We start from the raw sequence: 25,783 nt of genomic DNA, 5'->3' as shown, positions 1-25,783 counted from the left end.
TTTGTTTTTAATTGCATCCAAAATTTAATGTTTTGAAATGCAATCGACTGTATAATTTTTTCCAAGGTTGCCTAGTGTGGCTGTGACCTGTGACACAGCAATAAAAATATTCTCTTACAAACAGATGTTTTACAGTGGTTTCTATTAACTTTGTTGATAAAATGGCAAGTTTTTTCGGTGAAGTAGTATTTCCAGTCTCACGAGCGTTTTGGGACGATGAAGAGGAAAATAAAGCTACTGATTGTTCAGTTAATCAACCGTAAGTTTTATTTTAGTTAAACATAACCTCTCAAGTTAAGTGTTTCAAAAGTGTCTCAAATACTTTTTGGAATATATTTCAGCGAATTTTTTGTTCATTGGTTAAAGACAAAACCATCCAGCATTGATACTTTAATTGTAATTGAAGGTGAAATGTTAATCGGTAATATATACTAATTTAATTAATCGGTAATATTTTGATCGTATTATAAGTAGTTTTAATGATATTGTAGATTTTGTAAAAGAGTGTTTGTGCCCAAACTCAGAAGAAGTATGTTTCGTGGAAGATGAAAAACAAAAAAAGATATATACAACTTATCAAGTTACTAATGATATTTATTTAGGTATTGTATCTCCACATTTTGATGTGAAATTGTCAGGCAAATTTGTCGAAGAGGTAAGAAAATTTAACTTAAATTATAAAGTATATAATTCTAGTAATTTGCATTAATTTTATTAAATTTATTAGATGGGTGATATTATATCAAGTGCAAAAAGTATAATTTGTATAACATGTTGTCATATATCAAATTTCAAGAAGAAGGATATACCAGCAGTACCTTCTTTCTTAAGGATGTTGACTACAAAAAGTGGGGAGAATATTTGCAAATCGAAAGAGCCATACTTAGAGCAGCCAAATATTATATATGGAGTAACAGCAGGAGGTTAATATTCAAATAATACAAACTATATCTTCGGGTGAAAGTTTATTAATAAACATACATATGTTTCAGTATTGTCATATGCTCAAATTATGGAACTACCTGCAGTTTTGTATGTTTTATATACAGACAGTATTGTATTGGACTCATTATCTGCAGAACCGCTTTTAAAATTATTAGCAAATTATGCACCATTGCATACTGTTACATTTTCTGGAAAAAACTTTTTTAATAAAGGCAACCTTTACATGTAAAACTTTGACTGATTTTCCCTTAGAAGTTTTGTATTTATATTTTCTTATTTAAATTAAGAATTGAAACACGTAAATATTAATAATATAAAAACTTTATAATTAAATATTACTGTTAATTGTAAACCTTACATATTTACAATATTTACAAGACAGCTTACAAGATAAGATTTAACTATTATCTCTGATAACATTAACTTCAATTGCAATAATGGCGTTTACACACAAGCAAACATTACATATATGATCTTATAAATTTGTATGTGTTAAGGTTGTGGTGGATAATACGTACGCGGTGTAGGTGCTGGAGGTACTGGATTATTTGGAGGGAAGTATGACGCGTTTGTAGGATAAGGATATGGTTGAAACGGTGTTGGTGTTGTAGTAGATGTAGGTGGTGCAGGTCTAATGGTACCGGAGGAACCCATATGATGCATTGGTGGGACAATGTGATTCATTGTATTTACAGAAGGTGGGGGTACGGAAACATTTGCTGGAGGAAACGCTGGAGGATAATTGATATTACTATGTGCAAAATTGGTTGGATATGTTTGAAAATGCGTTGGCACATCCATTGGTTTTATTGCATCTGTGGTATCTGTAGTTAAGCATCCATTTGCAGAGACTGCAACTGCTTCAACTTTAGTAGCCTTTCCTGGTGTAACTATAATTTGATATTAATAAGACAATTTTTCATCACAAATAAGACAATTTTTCATCACAAATAAGACAATTTTCATGTATATACCATTTGGTGTAGTAGATGTTGATTCTGTGGAAGGTGCTGTTATAGCTCTATCTCTACAAGGCTCATTAGATGGTGTTAAAGGTGGTGAATCTGGCGGCTTTGTGTTATTTGCTTGTGAATACAAATCTAATACTTGATGACATATATCTGAAAAAATAAATCAGATGTACTTACTTTCCATATTGATATATTCTAAAAAATGGTTTCTTATTAGGTTACCTTCTAGAAGATCCATAGTAACGTCCTCAACAAACATATCCCACCAACGTAAATGTTTTGGTAATCTTCCATTCCAATCTACCACTTCAAATTTGCTAAGCTTCCCTGCCAAATACATGAGAGCAACAGCAATAATTTCTGGTTCCCACTGCAATGACAATGTTGTACACAAACTATAAAGGAAAAGGAATAAAGATTATATAAACTTTTTAAATCGATTTAAAAGTAATAAGAATACACTATTATATATATATATATATATATAATATATATAATATATATATATAACGATACCTGTCGTTAACAAATGTCCAAGCCATTTGAACCATCTTCTGCAATTTATTTTTATCACCTGCAAAATATCATTGATGCTTTTATTATGCTGCTTAATATATTATTTATTAAATTCATAAAATTTATTTTAATACCTTTAAGGCATTTTGCATATTTTAGCAAGTAGCTGTATGGATGTTCAACTTGCAAATCAAACTTTATAGTTTGTAGTAAAATTCTTTCTAACGTTATGACCTCCTCCTAGAAAATTTATAAAAAGATTATTTTATAAATTACATTTCAAGGATATATATCCTTAATAATAATAATAACTATATAGTTTATTGATTTACCTTTGGATCTTCTCCAAAGGTCATTAATTTCTGTTCAGTTAATAAAGACTTTGCAGTCTTAATTATATCTTTGCATTTTTTTGGAGTTTCTTCTACTTTGCCTGCTAATAATAAACAACAGCACGCAGTTACCTATACGAGATTTAAAAAATAACAAAACATTTATTTATTTTTCTCAAATCGATAAAAAAGAAATTAATATTTATTATTAAATACTTACATATCTTGGGAAGTTTTTAAATGAATGAAACATATAGAATCTATGAAAATAAACAACTCCAGTTGCCATTGTATTGTATCCTAAATCCATTTTGGTTCCTGTGTCTATAATAAATCTGGCCCCTTCTTTCCTATATCTGCATTCTGTTTCATAATCAATTCCATCTTGAATGGATGGTGTATTTCGTAGTTCTTTCTTCTCATAATACCAGCATGGCATTTTTATTGCACTTAAAAAGAATAACATACATAAGAAAACTTTATATAAATAATAACACTTCACTAAGGTTATATCATATTAGAATAAATCTTTTCTATACTGAATATAAGTTTACATAAATGATAATTTAGTAATTATTGTTACACAAAGAAATTTCTAAAAATTTTACTATTCCATAAACTTTACAGTAGGTTAGGGTACTTACCGATGTTTAATGTTTAAGGTGTTCTCTTTCTTTCACTTGCTTAGATGTTTTTTATTATATGCAATATTGCGTTATGTATTATATTATATATACTATCTATATTAACCCGTTTGAATTGTCTATAATAAACAAAAGAGCTCTACACCTCCACGTAATACGAAGTACGTAAGAAATGAACAATATGAAACCATTTTGCGTGAAGTTGCGCATGCCTGGCTGTATCACTTGCTAAGTGGTAGCGCATGCACTATACTACTATAGGGACTATAAAGAATTATTTTAAAATTTAAAATTAATAATAACAGAAATATTATTCGTTTCGTTTTATGTGTGAAATCTACGTATAAATCATTTTATTCTCATAAGTAGTTATTCAATTATTAATACTTATTCTTAACGAGTCTTTACTATACTATACTATACTTATGTATTTTGTGTATGTGTGTGTATGTGTGTGAATATATATATCTTAACTTAGGCTTATTTGTACTGAAAAATCTCTAGAATTATATTATACTGTATTACACACTTTGGACTAAGGGTGACCCTTTACTCTGAAAAAGGGAGTGCCGCTCTTTTCCAGAAGTATGGAAGTTTGAATTTTCTTCTCTTCCCGCCCAGAGTTCTTTTAGCGGAAGTGAACTTTTTTAGCTCGCAGTTCGACATCTGTATCTAGAAGAGAGAAATATATATTTTATATAAAATTGCGTCACTTGTTAGGCGCCAGGGATGTTTCATGTGAATGTGTCTTTCAATATATAGAATGAATGCTTTATACATCGATTTTATTTCATTAAAAAATGAAGTACAATTTTTAGTAAAAGAATTTAAATTTAGTTATAAAACAATTGTATTTTTTTTTCTTCCTTCATGTTTGTTTGAATATACTGTTATTGCATTATATATTATCTATATCTTACAAATACATTTCCCAATCTATTTTGCTTTGTTTGTTGACAAATCAATAAAGTACATATAAAGGTGACTTCTTAGACCAACAATACAGAAGCGTAAAAAGGACAGTCGTTATACAAAACATTGAAACATCGGTTTCTAGTACATATTAGCGGTTTAACGCGTTATCTGTGGTCAATAAGTACCAGAGTATATGTCATAGATGCGTCTATCAATTTACCGCGAATACCCGTAACGTATTACATTTTGAGGGTGATCTACGTCGCGCTCTTGTAACATAACTAAACGTTAATTTATGACGACCGCGCACGCAAGAATATTTTACAAACATAACATCTACAATTTCACAGATAATAACACAACGTCGAATATAATGCCGTTGGCGAATTTGACAGTTCCTTGGTCTGAGCAACATGTGACTGAAAAGGTAGTATTTTTATATTTGTTAAATACATCGATTAGTGTTAAAAATGAGTTAATTACGTGTTATTAATTCTGTATTACAATTGTAAATTTGTGCATTGTAACCAATTTAATTTTTCAGCAAGATGTAGATATACTTCCATCAGAATCCCAAGAGGAAGTAGTAATAACTCAAGAAAATGTAGTTGAACCACCTTCAAATGGTTGTTCTGAGACACATGAAATAGAAGTACGAGAAATAGTAAGGGATGGACATGAAAAAGCAGATCCATCTCAATTTGAACTGCTTAAAGTTCTGGGTCAAGGGTCTTTTGGCAAAGTATTGAACATTATAATGAATGAAAAATAATTTGAGATATAATCAAGTGTAATTATTCAATAATAAAAATTCTTGTGTTAATCCAGGTATTCCTTGTGAGAAAGGTAGTTGGAAAAGATAGTGGGACAATTTATGCTATGAAGGTATTAAAAAAGGCAACATTGAAAGGTGCTTAATAAGTTAAATATATACAAGTACGAGGGTAGCTCTGAAGGTTTTAAAAAATGAGGACTGTTGTAACAAAACATTGATTTTAATTATGAAATACAAAGATCTTTTTATTGCTGTGTACATATTTTATTTTTTTTATTAAAATTTATAAAAAGAATTTTCAGAGCAATTCCTCTTATATTGAAAATTATTTCTTTTTCTTTTTAAAGTGGTTTAATATATCAATATTATCTCAGTTCGGGACAGAGTTAGAACAAAAATGGAGAGGAATATACTGGTAGATGTTGAACACCCATTCATTGTGCGACTACATTATGCATTCCAAACAGAGGGCAAACTCTACTTAATTTTAGACTTTTTAAGAGGTGGCGATTTATTTTCAAGATTAGTTAAAGAGGTATACAGTTTACAGTATTAGTAATTTTATGATATTTTTACGGCTGTATTGATCCACTTTTATAATTATTGCTCTAGGTAATGTTTACTGAAGATGATGTAAAATTTTATTTAGCTGAACTTGCTCTTGCATTGGGTCACATACATAAGCTTGGAATTATTTATAGAGATCTCAAACCAGAAAAGTTTGTATTATATCATTTGTCAATAATTCAACCATTATAAAGCTATATAAATCTTAATATTCATTTTGTTTATGACAGTATTTTGCTTGATACTGAAGGTCATATTGCTTTAACCGACTTTGGTCTAAGTAAGCAGCCTTTAGACGATTGTAAAGCATACTCGTTTTGTGGTACTATAGAATATATGGCACCTGAAATTGTGGATAGGAGAGGACATTCATTTGCTGCAGATTGGTGGAGTTTTGGTGTTCTTATGGTTACTTGCATATAAATGATATGACGACACATATACATATATACATCAGATTGTATTTAAACAAATTCTTAACTTTCAGTTTGAAATGTTGACTGGAGCTCTTCCATTTCAAGGAGCAAATCGCAAAGAAACAATGACACAGATAACAAAAGGAAAACTCGGAATGCCACATAATATTTCACCAGAAGCACAATTACTCCTTAAAGTATTGTTTAAAAGAAACCCTGCAAACAGACTGGGATTTGGTACTTATTTGTAGTGTTCTTTAAAATACAAAAATAGCTATTATGCTATATTCATTTATTATTTTCATTTATTTAAGGCGGAATAGAAGAGATAAAAAACCATGTGTTCTTTGCAAAAACCGATTGGGATGCGCTTTACAGAAAAGAAATAAAACCGCCTTTTAAACCAGCTGTTAGTCAAGAAGATGATACATTTTGTTTTGATAGTGAATTTACATGTAAAACGCCTAAAGGTAACGTGAATTACTTAATTCTGTATAATTTATGTTCTAAATGAGTAAAGTTATTATAATATTTTAGATTCTCCTGGGGTACCACCAAGTGCTAATGCTCACGAATTGTTCCGTGGATTTAGCTTTGTCGCGCCGTGCCTTCTTGAGGATCACGTGAAAATCCCTGAATATAAAAACTGTGATAGCCTTAGCGCAACTTTCCCAACTTATGTGAGCCCTATCTCCGTGAGTGATGAATATGAGCTTAAACAAGAAATTGGTAAAGGAAGCTACAGTACTGTTTATTTAGCTGTTCATAAAGCTTCCAAAGCAGAGTATGCTGTGAAGGTAATTGAGAAATCAAAAAGAGATCCTACAGAAGAAATAGAAATTTTGCTCCGATATGGAAGGCACCCGCACATTGTAACTTTGAGAGCTGTTCATGAAGATGATAAACGAGCTTATCTTGTACTCGAATTATTGCGTGGTGGAGAACTACTTGATCGGTTACTACAAAGACGTAATCTCACAGAAAAAGAAGCAGCTGAAGTGATGTACACAATAGTTAGCGTAGTCAATTATCTTCATGAAAATGGAGTAATTATCTATTTAGTCATCATCTCTTACGTTTTGTATTCTACCATGTTGAATTTATTGATTAATTTCGATTTACGTAATCAATAGGTTGTTCATAGAGACTTAAAGCCATCTAATATATTGTATTCGAAGTCGGGGGGTGATCCATCGACACTTTGTTTATGCGATCTTGGTTTCGCAAAACAGTTACGAGCGGAAAATGGTTTGTTAATGACGCCTTGTTATACTGCAAATTTTGTAGCACCGGAAGTGTTAAAACGCCAAGGATATGATGCAGCGTGTGATATCTGGTCACTTGGTGTTTTGTTATACATTATGTTGGCTGGGTAATTAAATCTGATTACATAAAATTTGAAAAATATGTATATTAAATACTAGATTACATTTCTATATTTTAGATATACACCATTTCGTAATACTCCCGGTGATAGTGCAAGAGATATATTAGATCGTATTGGTCTCGGCTACATTGACGTTGAAAGTGGAATATGGCATCAAATTTCGAATGAAGCTAAAGATCTAGTTAAAAAAATGTTACACGTTGATCCTAATCGGAGGCCTACTGCAGCTGCCATACTAAAATATTCGTGGATTGCTAATCGTCATCGTCTTCCACAGAAAGTATTACCTGATAGTTCTAAGGATCCACATAGCCTAAAGGTATATAATATTTTCTTCAGAAACATTTCAAGTAATCATGACTAAATTAATAGCATAAATTGAACATATCTTTAGAGAGCAGTAACGGCAACATATAGAGCGATGTCTAGCAGTCCAAGGTCGCCTCATATCGGACCTGTTGTCATGTCTGCATTGGCACGACGAAGAACACAAGCCAAGCCTACTGGTCCTACCGAAGTTTGAAACAACTGTGTTTCTATTTTGTCAAAAAGTAAAGGCAAGATACGAAAAATTACGAATTATGTATGTGATTACGTATATGAAAAGACTATATTTTTTGTCGACATAAATCTAGTATTATTTGTGCAATGTTCAAATGTAGCTAGTATGTATCAATTTTATAAAAATTATTCTTTATTGTTCTGTTATTCATATAACTTGCATCATTAAAATCATCTCTATCCTGGTTAAAATTTGTGTATGTGTATAGAATAGAAAATGTGTGTTTAAAACCATATTTTCGATTTAAATATAATATAAGAATGGAATATCAGAGAAATTTTAAATCTTATAATCTGTATTGTACATGACTACCATTTCAATATTAAAAATAATATAAACTATAATAATAATATAAATTTATGAAAAAAATCTATATATATATATTTAATAAAATGTAAAAATGAAGTATATATCTATTTTAATTTTTGATCAATATTTTTATTTGTTAAACATTAATTGTATATAATAAAGTATGTTTTACTTAACCATAGTTAAAATGATTAAGTAGTTGATTTTTAAGTTTCACATTCTATTTTTAATCGGAATATACTCGGATAAATACTTACGTAACTAATATTCAACAATGATAATCTTATTTCTTAGAAAATTATGGCAAGTATACAAATAAGTATGATTTATAATAAATATTCAAACGCAAATATAATTCGTGTTTATTATCAAAATAAGAGGTATTATTATATACGAAAAGTTCATTTTCAAATGCAATAATTTTTAGATGCATTATATATTATTTTAGATGCATTAGTAAAATAAACAAACCATTTTTTTAATTATTCCCCTCATTTCATAGTAAGATTAATTGCGTATCTTGTTAAATAAAAAGATAAAAATAGAATTTGTACGTTTTAAATCGTGTGAAAAATTATTTGTATAACATATAAAGAAGTAAATTCATAAGTATATAATAAAGAAAAAACATATTGCATATTTCTCTTATCACAGATATATATATATCTTGAAAATGTGTATAGTTTATACGAATCACGTATTGTATACTATGTGCATACATACGTATAAGATGTTCTTAATTCACAATGCGGCGGTGTACGCGCAGACGCCCATTATTAAACGAAAACGTGGTAGCTGTTTGTCCGACTGCGGACTTTCGTGCTTTACTTTGCTAAGAGCTGTTATCATATTTTTTAATAGTTCTTACTACTATATTATATGTTTTTTAAAATTTCTATATCTATAAAGGTGAGACAATATTCAATATTCGTCGAATTTCTTATTTGTTCATTGAAATAAAGAAGAATACACGAGAGACAGTGATTGTGATACCCTTAACGAAGTCAGTTTTATGCATTGATCTCACTTTTTATTCAACGTGATTAATGAAAATTGAAGATGTACATATATTAATTGCAGTAAATAAGATTCTGAAAAAATTTTTGGATGAAAGCATTTAAATATTGTAGCTTTTATTTTTCAGTGCATCCGATCAACTTTTTCTATTAAGTAAGTTGCACAATTACGACACATTTTCCTTCAAGAAATCAATATTCCGAAGATACCACACGTTAATTATCGTTCCATGGTTTGTAAGAATCTCAATATATTGCAAAAATAATAATATGACAGTGATTACCTATAATGATTTTTCGTTTTATTTTACACGCTTATTTCTGTTCTAATTGTACTATTAATTAATAATGTTTTCGGTGTTTTTGGTCTACCGTATCTTTCATCGATTTGTATTAAATTCATCGTAAATACAACAGTAGATATGCCTGCACTTACACGTTCTCTTCAATTGTGTGAAAATTAATTGAATTATAAATACGTAAGAGTATGGCATCACTCTCATGTTTTAGAACATTAGCATTAGGTATGAAGTGATTGAATCTATTCAAATTAAAAACTCAAGTTTTATCTTTTATTGTGAATTTTTATTGTGATAAATTGTTCCGTAACAATATTACATTCATTTTTAGGTGCTTGTAATATGTTTCATAAAGGCTCACGTCCATTAGTTTTGTGTGGTCCTTCAGGAAGTGGAAAAAGTACGCTTTTAAAAAAGCTTTTTGAAGAATTTCCAGATACATTTGGTTATTCTGTGTCTCATACCACTAGAAGTCCTAGACCAGGCGAGGAAGATGGGAAACATTATCATTTTACTACTAAAGATAAGATGCAAAAACAAATAGAACAGGATGAATTTCTTGAAACTGCTACATTCAGTGGGAATATGTATGGTACTAGGTAAAAATCAAATTTATTTAAATAAAAGATGCAATAATAGATTTTATTGATTATACATAAATCTTTTTCAATATTTTTAGTAAACGTGCAGTAGAAGAAGTACAAAAAGCAGGTAAAATTTGCGTATTAGATGTTGAAGTGCAAGGTGTAAAACAAATAAAACAAAGTTCTTTGGATCCATTGTATATATTTATTAAAGCACCATCTATCGAAGAATTGGAGAAAAGATTAAGAGCTAGGAAAACAGAAACAGAAGATGCTTTGCAACGGAGATTATCCATTGCTAGGCTAGAGATAGAATATGGTAAGTATTATAATTAATTTATTGCTTTGTTAAAAACTGGGATACGTTTACTATGTTTTTTTATGTTAGATGAGGAAATATATATATATACTTCAGAATTATTTTAGGAGAAAAGCCTGGTAATTTTGACATAGTGATTGAAAATGACAATGTTTCTAAGGCATATGAAAAACTAAGAGACTTTTTGATGTCAAATCTAAAGCAAGGTGATGCAGGTATAATAAACAGCGCTTATGTATTATATGTTAATTATTATCCATATAATTGTTATGTATATTTATATTTGTGTTTCTAATACTTTACAGGACGTTAAACATATGCCTCTTAAAGATATATTATTCTTTAAAATCATAAATCATAAATTATAATTATTTTTATATATTATTGTGTAAATTATAATAATAGATAATTATTACACGATGAAGTGCATGATTAACTTATGTCCAAGGATCGGATTACTAGATCAAAGAATAAATTTATGCAAATAATTTTATACAATGCTAAATAAATCTTAATATTGCAAGAGTAAATATAGGTATACATGCTTCAAGCTTGTTACATGCATGGTACTAATGTAAAAATTCAGATTAATGTCACTTTAAAGGCATTCTAAAGCAAGGATTACAAATGTATAGTTTAAAGTAAAACTATGAATAAGGAAACAAGGATATGCAGAATGTTCATACAATTTGTTTCTATCCAATACTTAAAGAGACTAAGTATATGTCAAGTAACAGAGACTCGTTAAGTTATTTTTGTAGTTTCTTTTACAGTTCTGTATATACTTTTACTTCGACTTGAATAGGAAAAACATTGTACAGTATTTACATAATAGTAACTTATAGATCGATTCAGTGCAATACTCTAGTGCTTTAATGCACATAGAATGTGTGCAAGTGTCAAATTATTTTAGAGTAATGATATCTTGCCGAATGTATACAAAGGACAGTCAATTTATGCGAAGACGGAACTTTACTACAGGCTAGATATCTAAAAAGAAAACTGAAGAATTAACTATAATGTTTTAGATGTAGCTAACTGAGACTATTCACCAGACGAAGTTGTGTTCCAATAGTGTAGATTACTTATAAAGTACTTGTGGTTTTGTCCTTGTCAAACATCGTATACTCACTGCACAAATCGAGATTCATTCATAAATTCAATTACACTTGAATGTATCGTATTGCCGATTTATCAGAAGGGAAAGGCATTACACAAACATCCCTTTAAGAGCATTCATCATCGAATAGACATATTTCACACGTTTTATTTATTTGCAAATATTTTCGAAAAATTATATTCGAAATAAATATATTTTTATGTTAGATAAAAATCGACGAAATTTTCGAAATTCTTACAATTATGTATCGTTTATCTGTTTCTTACACGTCACATTTGTACATGGTACAAGATATGAATATGAAACATTTTATTTATCGAATATCAGCATGTTGTTGCTTCCACGAGCGCGGAAGAAATTACATATTTTCCTATATACGGGGTGTTATCGCTTACTTGTTAGTACGTGTGTATGGTTACATAAATATAACGATAAAGCGACGTTTGAATGAACAAGGCGTAGCGAAATATCTATGCATTGTTAAAGAAAATTGTATCATTGTTGTATCGTAATATATCGAATAAATATTTCAACCGTATGCGATACTGAAAACAAAATATTGTTCCTTTTGAACTCCCTTTAAAATTTATCTCGAAATCAACGATCAATCAATTCTATCTTCCTTTAGAGTAAAATATACGTGAAAATGATAAATTTTAGGACTGATGACGGCGAGAATAGTCGCGCCTTGGCCATTCCCCGTGATGGTGACGAGTTTTATGTCTAGGTACTTCGCTAACTTCGATGGACGTCACTTTTACATCTTTATCCTCTGTTGTTTTTTTCATTTCATCCTGAATCAGATTATCTCCGTAATTCCTGGGCATAAGTTCACTAGTTTCCTTCGTTTCAGGCAAGTTTCGAACCTTATTCTCCGTAGTTATTTCCGGTTTCCTGGAAAAAATGTAATTGATCACCTGAGGTCGCGGTGCAAAGATGTTCTCCGTTGGATATTCATTTGTAATCGATCTCGAATCCGATGGATTCGTATCTCTCGTTAATGGCACATTTATCTGACTCGTTCTCACTGCCTGTATCACTTTCTGTTCTCGTGTCGGTTGATCCTCGTATCGAATCGATTTCAGCGATCCCAAAGAATCTCTGTCAGCAAGATCACGAGCGGCCAATCTTCTGATCGAATCTCTTTGATCTTCGGTTGATTCGATGCGACTGGGTAAGGCTAAAGGTTCTTCTCGAATTTCTTCGTACAGATCTCTTCTCAAGTCACGTTGTTCCTTCAAAGAATCTGGCAAGTTCGGCACGAGGCCGTCAGGCACGACGATTCGACGACGAAACACGAGATCTTGGTATTTGGCGCGATCCAAATAATCCTCAAGAGTGTTCCAGTTTTCCAAATCCCGGGAAATCGCTCTTCTAGCCAGCTTCGAGATTTCTTTTACGTCCAGAGGTTGCGTGTTCGTTTCAAGAAAGAAACGATCGTCGTTTTGGAGGATGGTGTTGGCTCTGTTTTCATAATTATCCACTTGAATATTGTTTGCCGGATACGTGAGACGTTCAGAAGGTACTTGATAGGTTTTCTCCAAAACGGCTCCTTGATCGAAATAACGTTTTTGTTGATAGTTGCTGCGAGGTTCCTCGTTGGTGTCTGGATAGTAGGCTTCGTAGAAGACCGGACCTTTTTCGAGATCGTAGCTCTCGTAGCTTGGAGCAAAATATGCAGTTAACAAAAATGACTTCGATTAAACTTTGATCAAACATTCTGAGGAACGCTTTTATCGAGCAAGATATAATCGAGTTTAGAAGAAAAGCTGACTTTATTTTTTAATAATACGCGCTAATTGGAAAATTGAAAGAAAAGTTCAATTACTTACCGGTGAATATCGGGGTTCCACGTGAAGATCGGCGATACACCTGACGGAAAAGAAAACGTAATTAGTTCGTGGTAATTGTATCGTGAATTTTTGAAAATCGAAATAATAAAAGCAGCCAGCGGCAAAGGAAAAGTTGAGAACGTTGGTTGATCTAATCGTCATTGTTGCCTTTTTAAACGAGTTTCTTAAACGAATTCTTTGAACCAGGCTCTCTGCTTTCTTACAAAATAAATTTCTCCAGGTTCTGGACTCGTTTAAGCGCGGCGATGAAAACGTTCCGAAACTGTTATTAAACACGTAATTAAAATAAACTTCATTAGAAATTTACAAATCCGAAATGTACTGTGCGCGCGTTCGTTGTTTCTGTAAAAGCTCTTCTTCGTTCGTTCCCTTTTCGTATTCGTGCGTAACTTTAATGAATTTCGTACGGTGCCAAACACAAAATGGCATCATCGCCTATCGCTTACACGATTTGCTTTGTTCGCGATTCAACGTTTTTCACCGCTAATCACTTTTTGACAAATATCGCCAATTCTTTTATTACTCTTTATTATTAATTTTTTCTTTATTATTAATTTCGACTATATCTGACTATATATATATTTTTCGAGAAGCTTTCTTTGCTTATCGGCGTTCATTCTAAAATGGTAAGAGTGAGAAGAAGAAAAGGCGAAAATGAAAAAGATACATACCGATGGAAATCGTTATCACTGTAATTGAAAGTAGACTCCGTTTTAGAGCCATGATCCTATTGCGAGGCAACGACAAGCAACTGAGTCTCTACGATGGGACGTGTGCGCGTATTTTCAGATATGCCTAAAATAAACCACCATTTCCTTCGGGTCTCGCTGACTAATTCACGTATACAGAGGGATAGAGATGACTGGAAATCTTGAAAGACTGTGATCTACTGCTCCCGTGTCTCCATAACATCGCGCATGAAACATTAGCTTGTTGACTCGGAATTTTTTCGATGATTCCGCCAGAATCGGTCATTCGAATACCACCGACGTGATGCGACGCAACGGCGAGAAGTGTCGTAATTTGCTCGTGTAATTCGTTGATTCTTCAAGTTTAATATCTTGTAAACGATGTAAGACAACCTTCCCCTGTAGTAATTGATATTATACTGATATTAAATTAAGTTCCAGATATGACAATGGTAACTTGAATCGTAAAAATTTGGTAGCGGCTTTGGTACAATTTTAGCTAAATGATATTCGCTGCGATATTTAAAGGTTCGAATAAATTTCTAAACATATGAACCTGCTTAAAGATCAATATAATCGATCTGTATAACGCGATGTTTAATTTCTATAATTGCGACGAAGGATGAAAAGAACAAGAGGCATTAGTTCCAACGAGTGAAAGTATCGTTGAATTTTTTATTATTGTTCCCAGTTGTTTCATCTTTACCAGCTCAATTTCGTTTTGCTATTTTCCACGATAAAACTTGTTATTTCGCCAATTTTTTGGAACACGCGTGCTATTATAACGCGTGCCGTTTATAAAACAGAAGTGACGTTTAATTATCGCGTGAAAAACGTAGTATAACGAGCAACGGCGCTGGCGCGACACAAAAAATTGTTTAAATCGATTGTTCAACGAGGTTGCGTGAGATCTGCCAAATTGGTCGTACTTTCGAGGTCGTACGATACCTACGATATCTCATATCGTATCGTTCTGCAATTTCTAGATTGATCATATAGGTCCATTCGATGGTTTTCATGGCAAAAGAAACGAATTGCTCCAGTGGAAAATTTTCAATGGGAACATCCGTTTGCCTATTTTTATCTGAATTGCCATTTTAATTAATGCTACGCAAATTGTTACAAAATTCTCTCATTATCCTCTTGTTCCTTTCAACTACAAGTAAATCAAACTAAACAATATGTTCAATTTAAAGTATAAGCGAGGCACGTCATGTGGTTATTCAGACGAGTAGCGTGAAAATTATTTAATAATAGAATTTTTTCTTCATTTTTTTCTACCATAATTCGAACCATCCATTTTCGTTAAAAAAAGATAACGATGGATAACCCTGTGATGAAGAAACCGATCTTCAAGCCGTGTTCAACCGAAACGCCGCGATAGTTTGCTTCTCGTCCTCGTCGATATTTTAAAAGTTCATCTTCATCCTCAAGATGCTATCTAATACAGGGTGTGTCCTCCATAACGTTGCAAGGTCTGGGTGATTGAATCCATCGATCATGATATTGATCATTGCGCGATGAAACAAATTGCCCGATAGAAGGCGAGCTACATGGAACTTGGCTGAAATGTAGAAAACGTAGACGATAATTCGGGAAACTTTAATTTTAAGAATACGAGTCACGGTGAACATATAAAAAGAGTATACCTGGATGTTGTAAGACGCGGTGCAGCATACGAGTTTCAGTTTTATCTCCGAAAGATTCGTTTACCAAAGGAAGATATTAAACCGAATGGCGACATTCTAATAACGTTGGAAATACGTACCATGTTCTTTTGTAATCTTTTTAATATTGGATTCAAGCGACGATCATCACTGCAACCAAATAAGTCCACTGTATCGTATAAAAGAAATTCTATTGGCAATTCAGACGAGTCTCAATCCAGTTCTGTTAATAAATCGTTAATTTCGCTGTAGAACATATCTGTTATCAAACACTCGTATAGGATGCCATTGAACATTCTCATTAGCGTTATATCACGGTAAAGTATGTCTGGCGAAAGGTATCTTCCAGTAGCAGTGGAAGGTAATGAAATTGGATGATCAGTTGCAATATAAAAGATACAGCGCTCCATTGATCGTCAATCTTTTCCAGATAAAGGTATATTTCTCGTGATATCGCGGAGTTTCCATCGTCTTCACGGAATTCGTCCTCTTCTAGAGCTTCTTTTTATCTATCTTCTAGATGATAAACTTGACAAAAACATTGATAAATCACATAACGTAGTTCCAGAGTACCTGAAAGTTTTTGCCGAATCTTTTGCGCTCCTTCTTTCGTAGAATACGAGGATTCTGAGAATACGAAGCTTTGTAAAGATAATTTACCAATGCTGTTCGCTAATAGCAATTAAGAAACGAATCTCTCGAGGAAAGTAATTCCACTCGTAGCAAGAAGTGACATAAATTCCACAGCCAGAAGAATCAAACTGACAAACAGGAAGAGGAGAAATTTGAAGGAAAGGCGTCTGATAACGTTTCATCAACGAGTACGACAATTTGAAGGAGGCGAAACTTGGGCCGAGGTACTTACACGTAGTTCCATGTCAAAACTCTACCATGTACGACAGCATCCTGCACAGCCACACAGACGAGTTGTAGAAGATGTAGAACATTCTCAGATCCTTTGGTACGTTGGTTGCTTTGGGAGCGATCGCGCAAACCCGGTCGAAGTCTGTCCTATTGGTAAACTATGTTGCTCATGTTGTCTACATACTTTTAGACGAAGAACGAGGCAACCACCCTGCGGTTCGCCACGTCACCCGAAACGGCGGAAAATGTGGTAGAAATTCCTTGATGGAAAAATCAATCGTTGCATCGCGTTAATCGAGTAATTTATAAAGATAATTTTTTTTAACGTTGAATTAAGGCGATCAAGGGTACCGTGAATTAACAATAAGAATTTTTCAAGCGAACGATAACAACTTTTTCTATGAAAAAAAAATGTAGAATCCTTCTTTGTCTTACTAACGCTCGAAATATTCAAAGATATAGGAAAATATATATGTAATTCCAAGATGCAATAAAAACACAGTCTCGAAGATAATTGACAACTTATTGAATTTTAGAAGATTTGCCCTACGAGCGAAGAAAATCGTGACTTAACACGTTTTTCTCTTGTGGTTTTCGTTTGCGACGATTACCTACAGTTTCGCTGAACGTGTCGTTCTCCATCCGATGGCCGTGTCTGCCGTTCGTATTCGGTTCGATCACGTTCACCGTGAAGTTCAGTTTTTTCGCCAGTACCCCCAGGAGAATTCCGCCCAGGCTTCCATATTCTCTGGAGTAAACGTAGGTCGAATCTGGATTTATTCTGTCCTGAAATTTCAGCCCCTCTTGTTCCTGATCGAAAATGCTCACGTTGAATCGGTACCTATTGAAATTGACGGCGCGTCGATACGTCAGCGTCGACAACGAACACAGCATCCATCTTTTTCACGTCCCATCCACGCTTTCCAATTGTCTCCATACTGAAATCGGCGTATCTATTAAAATGCTAAACGATTATAGGACACCACGTGTGGCCTGCGCTGCATCTGTTATTCAAATGACGATGAATTAAACATAAATGGTATGCGTTTCATCTCTACTAGATTACATCAGACCGGCTTTTTAACTATATTTTAAATTATGCTTTTTATTTTATACGAAAATAGTTGGTCGTTAGGAAAAAAAAATTCTTGCAATCGGTTACGTTCGCTCAAAGCTTTGACCGATCGTGCATGTACTCTTCCTTTGCGCCCTACTCTTGACATTTGAAACTCGATCGCATGAAATTTCCATATAGGTACATTTCACGTTTTATTACTTTCTTCCAATTAATCGGTTTTCAGTGATATTTCGGTATTCCGGATATTATATGTTTGCCTGCCTTCGTGAATGAATTGTACAAATTTTAATGAAAATCCTCGTGACTCGAGAGTGGTTGGACGCAAAGTGCATCCTGAATTTGATACACCGCAGTTTCCTCTAGATGTTCTATCGATCAGTGATATCCTATCGTCCAATTCCGTCAGCAGATCGTAGCTAACACGATGAAACGTTGTTCGCTGTTTCACTGAAACAACGTGTAAGAATTCAACAGCACCTTCAACGAACCTTTATCTCTCGCGAAGACGACGTTCGACTGTCCACATATCGACGTAGTATTCGCCGTTCTTGTGCCACTATCCGCTTACGTTCCACTCATAGCGAAGAAGATTCATCATGAATACTAATCTCCGCGTCACTTTTCCTCGAACATCTGGTGTCTCCATTCTCGCGCGTTGATTCGCCCGTTGTTCCGTTCTATGTCGAAGTTTATTGCGTTTGCATCATGATCGTTGCTAGAAATTCGATACGTGTATAACAACCGCGTTGCAGTATTCCGCCGTTGCTGTCGCCGGAAAGAGAACGTCGAAGTTCCGCAAAGTTCTTGCACTGTTTATGAAAATTCCGTGAAACAAGGTTTTCCGTAAAGTACACACACAATCTCGTTCCAAACGAGATTAGTCTCGACGTCTCGATAGTCTCACGAAACTACGTTCCCTGCAAACTGTATCGAAGCCTGACAATTAGATATCGGTATTTGCAAACCAGCTACCACTATTTTCAGAATCGTCTGGAACGTAGATTAGAATTTTAGACAGGATTACACGATTCTATAGCAAGATATTCTTCCGTTCAAATTACCCTATACATTATCATAGTTCCAGGAACGACGACAACTCGACAATCCCCGATACTTAAATTAAATTTCTGTCGCTTCGATCGACCCATTCGATAGATCATTGTCATCTTTCACGGATGATCGCGTACGCCTAAATAAATTTCTTTCACATGCAAACTGTTGAGCAGCGTCGACGAATTTCTAAACAAGTAAATTCTCCAATTCCTTTTAATAACGACGATAAACGTTCGTTGGAGCGACGTGCCCGTCAGACGGCAAATATCCCTAAGCGCTTTTCCGTCAAATGCAAATAACCAACGCGCGACGCAGAAGCGTCAACGCTACAGAAATAGGCAATTACGTTCTGTTTACTCGGATCCTTATTTATCCGACGTCTTTCGAGACAATTCAGCCTCGTCGCGTTCGATCAAAAACTTATTGGCTGATTGAACACCTTCCGGTGTTGTTGACTCTCTACCTTCGATCATCCTCGTTCGAGTTTCCAACGACTATCTGTGCGATCGCATCTCCGACTCGAATCATGTCGAGGAAAAGAGAAAAGGGGAAAGACGGAGCGAAACGGCACGAGTGTCGAAATTTACGCATACATACATATCTCGAATATTATCTGGCCAATATATTGGAAGCTTGGCTGTTGGTGAAAATTTAATGAAGCAATTTAACGATGACACGGTGACCGATGGTTTAGATTAAACGGAAACATACGCGATAGTGGCCGTGTCGTTTGGAAAATGCCAAGCATACTCGAGCGTGACGGCAATAGAACTCTCTGAGAAAGGCTTTTGGTTGATTTATCGAGTAACATAGCGTCCGACACTTGTATAACTATTACGTACCGACGGAATAGATTTATTGGGAAACTTAAACGTCAGATCCTTTCAGGTAGAAGCTTAAGCGTTAAGGAATATTTCTGATCGACGGATTAATTGATTTCCTGTTTATCTGAGACAATCCTCGATTTTTTATTTTATTATTATTTTAGTATTAATTAACACGGCATTTAATTGTGTACATCGTACGATAAACCTTGACTTTTGCTACACGAAATTCCATCGAAATACGGTCGTCAAGCGTATTAGACATCTAGCGACTCGTTACATATTAATTAACTTCTCACCAAAAATCCATAGTAAGCTTTAATTAAAGCCTGTATTCTTAGAGAGGTCGAGTAAATGGCGAAGTGTTAATTAAGTCTTAATTAATTAATCCTAAAGGACGGGAAACAAACGGAAAACGTCTGTAACAATTTGTAAAGAAAAAAAAAAGAAAGAATCGTTACGTCAATTTGAGATTACACAAATTAGGAAGTCAACGTCAAGACGCTACGAAGAATTAGGGAACGAAGAAGAAAAGTACATAAAGCGAATCATCGTCGTCCGCATGGAGTAATATTCAGTTAAACGACCTGTCAAACTTTCGACGTTTGACGTGGAAGAGCCACATTGCGATGAAAACGTTTGCTCGATTTGCTCGGGGCAAACACAGCAGGAGGAGGTAGATGCCGGAAAATGGCATGAAATATTTCGACGCGGCTAGGCTCTCGTCGAAATTTAAGTAGCGAAAACCCGCGTTAGTCAGACACGAGGGTGATACTTGAAAGTTAAGAAAGTGAAACTCGAAGAGAAGAACGATAACGAACCTTTTTACGGTCTACCTTTATTAGATCCTCGAGGCGAAATTTTCCAGGTATTCTCGCTGATAAGAATCGTTGTTTTTATTCATTTTTCTTACGGTAGTTTCACTTCTTTCTCACTTTTCATTTTTGTGTACTCGCTTTATTTTTCATTCTGTTGTTTTTCTACTTTTTTGCCTCCTTTCGGAAAGACGAATCGCCGTTCGTATACGTTCGATATCGGATAAGCGGATAAGGACAGAAAAAGGAAGAGTCTGTGTTTGCGATATCGAATGGTTACTTTGTACCCGCGATCTTTTCGCTTTGTATTGTTCGTATCTATACGACCGGCCACTCTTTTTTCCCCCTCGTGTTTTTCACTTTCAGTCAAATTAATTGTGTTTGCACGTAAAGAAGTTGATCGGACGGTTAGGAAAATGGGGAACAATCGTGCAGTAACTCTTGGTTTTAATATCGGATTTGCGATAATATCGGAGTGCGATATGTTCTGTACTTGGAATCTTATATTACCAGTTTTAGAACGGTGCTTCATTTATCCTTCTTAGTTAGAGATTTTAGAAGAAATCTTAACTTTGATCGCCAATATAGTTACTAGAAAATTGACTCGATACTAAATTACAGCATGTTTCAAAGATTTTATTACACGGCTTATTTTGATACACGTTACGCGAGGCGCTTAACATTGGCAAATTGTTCCTTAATTCATGAACGGTGACATATGTATAATATACGTTAAAGTCTATTGGCTATTTTGCTCTACTTATCCACTTTCAAATACATTATTCAACTTTTTCAGAAACTTTCGAAGAAGCTGAAGCTAATAGTTCTTTTCTTCGGACTAACTCGCGACAAATTCGTTTTCCAGCCATTTTATTTCTTCTAAACACTAGGTTCTGCTATCGTTATCTGCGAGAACTCGCGTGAAAAGGATCGATGATAGATCACAGTTCGTTTCACCACCTTTTCGTATCGTCAACTTCGCAGAAAAATGAGAAATAACTGTCACTGGTCCGGCAGACTGGCCGCGTTATTGATTTACTTACGCATGGAACAGGATGATTTACGACAGTGCTTTAGGTCGCTGCTCGGATATTCCTTTCCGAGGACGCTATCGATCCGAACGATTAGCACAATGTTCCTACTCCTCAAACCTGATCGTTATTCTCGTAACTTTTACATCTTTTCGATTGCAATCTCGCGAACAGCCTCCTATTTTTGTAGATTTCTATCAAACTGGTGCATGAATATTTACATATATGTGGTATTAAAATTCCCATAACAGTTCTCTGTTCTAGCTTAAAACCGCTCGCATCTGCATGTGCATAGATAATATTCTTTTGTCTTCGACGTTATCGTGCGCTAGCTTTCACGCGAGTGTTCTCTTCTTCCCGAGATAATCAATTATTTCTATCTGTGGTATTAATAGTAAATAAATGGTTTTTTCTAGCGAACAAGAGATTATTAAGATGGAATTTTAAAAGCCGCAGAACTACGTAGTGTCGTTTAACCTGAATAATTAAAAATAGTCAAGGAGATTATAAAGCTGTTGTGCAGCTAATGCCATTTTCCTTTCATAACAAACTTTCTACGATATTCGACGAAGAGGAAGGAAACGATAAGTCTCCGGTGTAGCGTTAGTTAAAATAATAATAAATACGATATAAAATACGATAGAGACGAAGAGAAATGTTATATTCAACGTATCTGATCCCTCTCGGTGTTTTGCTTTTATTAAAATCCTCCACTTCGGCGGAACACTCTCGGAACCACGATAAATTCTACTCGTCGATCGAGAGCAAGCCCTTATCTAGCCAGGAGACTGACAACCTGAGGCTGGTGTTGAATTTCATTCGCCAATCCCCTGAGTTTCATCCGCTCACGTTCTCCGTAATACTGCCGGAGTTTCAATCGAGCTTCATCGAATTTTTGCTGAGCTATATCGGGCAGAATTCGATCGAGGCCTACAAAGTCAGGGCGAGGGATCTGTCCCTGAAGGCCACTTGGATGAGCCGGCTACGACTCACTTGGATCTTCGTCGTTCAAGACTTGTCCAGTTTTAACATCTTCGTTTATTGGCAATGGAATCTGTGGAAAGCCGGAAACCAGTATTTGATTATCTTCACTGGAAAAGTAGTCACCACGCTCTGGACGGAGGCTTTCACAAACTTGTGGAGAAAGTACGACGTTCATCGAATCGTCGTTGTCGACGATGATTTTCGATGTCTGACCAGGTACATGCCGCTCGAGAAACGATCTAACAATGACTTTGGCAGGGTATACAAATCATGTTTGAAGAAAAATCATCTTACCAAGCGATCCAGCGAGTACGATCTTCTTCAAAATCCGCCAAAAGGTAATAATTCGGGATATCCAGACGAGATTCTTCGACTGAACAGAGATACAAGGTTATTCGAGAATTTCCAAAACTTGAATCATTATCCCCTGAACGTGCTGGTGTTCGAGTCTCTGCTGATGAACGTTTCATATGATACTCGGAATAGACTGGAATTGAGCAAACCAGACGCTAACGTGGCGTTTGCTCTGGAGAAGGCGATGAGGGCAACATTTCGTATAAAAGCTATGAGGAAGGTTGATTTCATGGATGATCCATTCGCTACTTCGTTGACAGACATCGAGACTAGAAACGTGGACATGGTTATCACCGGATTTTTCGTCAAGGTTTATAGCAAATTTCGAAAGTTTCAGTTCACCTGTGCCATGTACGAGGACAAGCTGTGCTTCGTGTCGCCCGATTCTGGTCTGGTACCCAAGGCTTACATGCCTTTCTTACCGTTTCAGAAGAGCTTATGGTTTCTGCTAATAGCATATAACATTACGGTTACGTTCCTGTGGTGGTTGGCGAAACACATTAGCGAATCGTTGCGACGTCAATACAAATGTGCCAATCCTAGTCGACGATTAGAAATTAATCGTTCAACGAGAAAACCACAAGCACGGTATCTTTCCAAAAGTGGAATAAAAAATTATTTTCTAATCAAAGAACATCGTTCCTCTGATGTATCTAATTACAAAGAACCACCAGAAATTCCCCGATACATCAAAAGACCGATCATTTTTATCGAGCATCTTACCTATCCCTTTCAAACGAGCGAAATTCCAGCGCAGAGAGCTCTACTCCTCGGCACCCTATTTTTCGCTCTTATCCTCAATGGGCTGTATCAAAGCGTGTTGGTATCTAGCCTAAGTAAACCGTTCCATTACCCTCAACTACATAATCTAGAAGATGTAGTAGATTCTGGGAAGATCGTGATCACCAAGTATGCGAATCTGAAGAACGTGTTCCTGGACGATTCCGAACTAGACGCGATGCTGGTTCAGAGAATTCGTGTGATTAACACTCAACGATCTACGAAGGATATTGTGGCGTACGAAGATAAAATCGCCATCACCAGATATTACACGTTGGAGCTCGGAGATTCCGACTATTTCGACAAAGAAGGAAATCCCCTATTGAACTTGGTGGACGAATGTCCGATGAATTATAGAGTGTCTTACGTGTCACGATTGCATTCACCTTACGCAGAGAAAGTCGATTTCGTGTTGTTAAGGTTGAGAGAAGCGGGTCTGCTTAATTTCTGGTTCGATGATATGTTGTATCGTATTAAGATAGCTAAGATAAAGAAAAGGAGATTGAACGAGGATATGGCGGCGATGAAGAGCTGGATGAGCGGCAGGATAAGATTATCGCTGGATCATTATTTATTAACGTTCTTATTGCTGTTCGTTGGCCTGTTTGGATCTACCGTGATGTTCTTCGTGGAACTGTACATCGCGAAACGAAGCAGAAGAAAATGTTAAAATAAACAAAAGGAATGCTCGTTTCAAAACTTATATCTTTTAGGGGAAAATTCAAACCGAGAAATTGCTCGTGACCAGAAACAGAGAAAAAATATAAAATATGTATTTTGTTTGTTGGTTGTGTAACCAAAAAGTTTTACCACTATCGTGCAGTTAACACGAATTTTTCTATTTGGATTTATACCGCGTATTTTCAATGTTGACATCCCACTAACGGTTTGAGTAGACCAACAGTTTTTTCCACGATGAAACAATTTCTGACATTTTTTCTACTTGCTTCTTATTTTCCCATTTGTTTGGTTTTCCAGGCGGAATACTGGTAAATTTAAGAACAGAACAGCTGGTGATCGGCCGAATCGACGATTTGTTATTTTCGCTTGAACCAATCCTTCTTCGCGTCGTTGAGACACGAGCGATCCTATCTATTATTTGTCTCCATTCATCTACTTGACATGATAAAAGGAAATATCTTTTGACCTACTTTAAACAGAAACAGATCGATAATTGTTTTTTCTATTATCTATTATAAACGAAGAAATAAGAAAACAAAAAATGTACACTCGTTGCTTTCGATCAAGAGACTTAATCAACCGAATCATTAATTATACAGGTCGCATCGTGAAGATTGATTAATAATTAAGCCGATGTACTAATGAGGTTCTATGTACATCGTTATTAATGAGAAGCAATTAAAAGTGTATGTAAATCACGGCTATAATACGTCAAATGCAATTTGATATCGTGACGTTTGGTGCATTAATTATAATAGAAGCGTTTTAGAATTATTATAAAATCACGCGAACGATGGTCGCACCTCGATGGATTTAATATTCTAAGCACGTACTTCGTTTCTTCACAGCAGATGCTCCACTAAATGCGATTAAATTGTACCTGTCTGTGTTACGAGAGTGTTTCTCTGATACTCTTTTTCCCGTTGTCCTCGGAAACGATTGAATCTGAATCTGTTGAAATAAATCAGCGCGATCAGAGAACGAAAATCTCGTACCCTTGCAGAAAACATAGTCTTTATGTAATTTCCTACACCACTGATTTTGCTTATTCTTTTATACTGCTCATACTGTTCGTTTCTAATTTTCATGTATACATCGGTACAATAGTCTGGTGATAGTCGGTTTGTCGTTCCATAAATGAATTCGTAAAAGCTGTTAAACTGAATTATAAATAGCGCTATAAAAGATATGCATATAAATCTCGCTTCGTGGGGCATCCATTTTCCATGTTCTACTCTTCTGAACACAGCCGTCACCCGCTTTGTTTTTATTTTGCTTTTTCTGTTACGTGTAAAAACGTGTAAAAATACGGCTAGAATCGTTAAAAACTACACGTCGATGGAAAGTACTGATCACAGGTTAAAATTTGTTTTTCTTTTCTGTATATTTCAGTAAATCAATATTATTGATAAACATATGCGTTTGCATTACAA

At 34.7% G+C, this 25,783-nt stretch overlaps 7 protein-coding genes across 19 annotated transcripts; 4 read left to right on the top strand and 3 right to left on the bottom strand.

Moving 5' to 3' along the window:
* The first annotated feature begins 68 nt into the window (after positions 1-68).
* Positions 69-1,176, top strand: LOC117205031 (proteasome assembly chaperone 1). The gene is made up of 5 exons (XM_033443070.1): positions 69-259; positions 342-421; positions 492-655; positions 728-923; positions 993-1,176. The coding sequence occupies exons 1-5, from the start codon at positions 162-164 to the stop codon at positions 1,172-1,174; spliced, it is 720 nt and encodes a 239-aa protein (XP_033298961.1). The 5' UTR covers positions 69-161; the 3' UTR covers positions 1,175-1,176.
* A 259-nt stretch (positions 1,177-1,435) lies between these two features.
* On the bottom strand, positions 1,436-3,597 carry LOC117205028 (cyclin-K). Its single transcript, XM_033443066.1, has 8 exons — positions 3,409-3,597; positions 2,985-3,213; positions 2,765-2,896; positions 2,567-2,672; positions 2,433-2,490; positions 2,139-2,311; positions 1,920-2,066; positions 1,436-1,835 (listed from the first exon to the last, which is right to left on the bottom strand). The coding sequence occupies exons 2-8, from the start codon at positions 3,201-3,203 to the stop codon at positions 1,438-1,440; spliced, it is 1,233 nt and encodes a 410-aa protein (XP_033298957.1). The 5' UTR covers positions 3,204-3,213; positions 3,409-3,597; the 3' UTR covers positions 1,436-1,437.
* Positions 3,598-4,123: 526 nt separating this feature from the next.
* Positions 4,124-8,179, top strand: LOC117204979 (ribosomal protein S6 kinase alpha-2-like). 2 transcript variants are annotated; one of them, XM_033442924.1, is made up of 12 exons: positions 4,124-4,750; positions 4,868-5,065; positions 5,152-5,233; positions 5,473-5,633; positions 5,711-5,817; positions 5,896-6,073; positions 6,153-6,318; positions 6,396-6,551; positions 6,619-7,127; positions 7,215-7,453; positions 7,526-7,787; positions 7,863-8,179. In XM_033442924.1, the coding sequence occupies exons 1-12, from the start codon at positions 4,619-4,621 to the stop codon at positions 7,989-7,991; spliced, it is 2,319 nt and encodes a 772-aa protein (XP_033298815.1). In that variant the 5' UTR covers positions 4,124-4,618; the 3' UTR covers positions 7,992-8,179. The 2 variants fall into 2 exon arrangements, with proteins under 2 accessions (XP_033298815.1, XP_033298816.1); XM_033442925.1 differs by having other exon boundaries at positions 4,609-4,750; positions 4,872-5,065.
* LOC117204981 (guanylate kinase) lies at positions 4,385-11,234 on the top strand. 12 transcript variants are annotated; one of them, XM_033442929.1, is made up of 6 exons: positions 9,092-9,248; positions 9,484-9,588; positions 9,773-9,879; positions 9,986-10,253; positions 10,334-10,557; positions 10,665-10,856. In XM_033442929.1, the coding sequence occupies exons 3-6, from the start codon at positions 9,843-9,845 to the stop codon at positions 10,850-10,852; spliced, it is 717 nt and encodes a 238-aa protein (XP_033298820.1). In that variant the 5' UTR covers positions 9,092-9,248; positions 9,484-9,588; positions 9,773-9,842; the 3' UTR covers positions 10,853-10,856. The 12 variants fall into 12 exon arrangements, 11 of the variants coding, with proteins under 11 accessions (XP_033298826.1, XP_033298820.1, XP_033298824.1 ...); XR_004487166.1 differs by lacking the exon at positions 9,092-9,248 and adding an exon at positions 10,863-11,037 and having other exon boundaries at positions 9,255-9,588; positions 10,654-10,772; XM_033442936.1 differs by lacking the exon at positions 9,092-9,248 and adding an exon at positions 10,863-11,234 and having other exon boundaries at positions 9,255-9,588; positions 10,665-10,772.
* Positions 11,235-11,333: 99 nt separating this feature from the next.
* On the bottom strand, positions 11,334-15,545 carry LOC117204980. The gene is made up of 3 exons (XM_033442926.1): positions 14,202-15,545; positions 13,510-13,549; positions 11,334-13,339 (listed from the first exon to the last, which is right to left on the bottom strand). The coding sequence occupies exons 1-3, from the start codon at positions 14,251-14,253 to the stop codon at positions 12,334-12,336; spliced, it is 1,098 nt and encodes a 365-aa protein (XP_033298817.1). The 5' UTR covers positions 14,254-15,545; the 3' UTR covers positions 11,334-12,333.
* An 18-nt stretch (positions 15,546-15,563) lies between these two features.
* LOC117204978 lies at positions 15,564-17,687 on the bottom strand. The gene is given in 5 exon segments (XM_033442923.1): positions 15,564-16,299; positions 16,768-16,909; positions 16,911-17,010; positions 17,362-17,536; positions 17,619-17,687. Coding segments are annotated over 5 exon segments (687 nt in total). The 3' UTR covers positions 15,564-16,098.
* Positions 17,688-21,133: 3,446 nt separating this feature from the next.
* LOC117205081 lies at positions 21,134-25,695 on the top strand. Its single transcript, XM_033443158.1, has one exon. It carries the CDS (start codon positions 22,207-22,209, stop codon positions 24,337-24,339), a length of 2,133 nt encoding a protein of 710 aa, XP_033299049.1. The 5' UTR covers positions 21,134-22,206; the 3' UTR covers positions 24,340-25,695.
* Positions 25,696-25,783: the final 88 nt, after the last annotated feature.

This window comes from Bombus bifarius, unplaced genomic scaffold (genome assembly GCF_011952205.1).
Source record: "Bombus bifarius isolate JDL3187 unplaced genomic scaffold, Bbif_JDL3187 scf7180000007986, whole genome shotgun sequence".
NCBI classification, from domain to species: domain Eukaryota; kingdom Metazoa; phylum Arthropoda; class Insecta; order Hymenoptera; family Apidae; genus Bombus; species Bombus bifarius.
The sequence above is the reverse complement of the archived record's forward strand: the minus strand, read 5'-3'. Positions and strand labels throughout refer to the sequence as shown.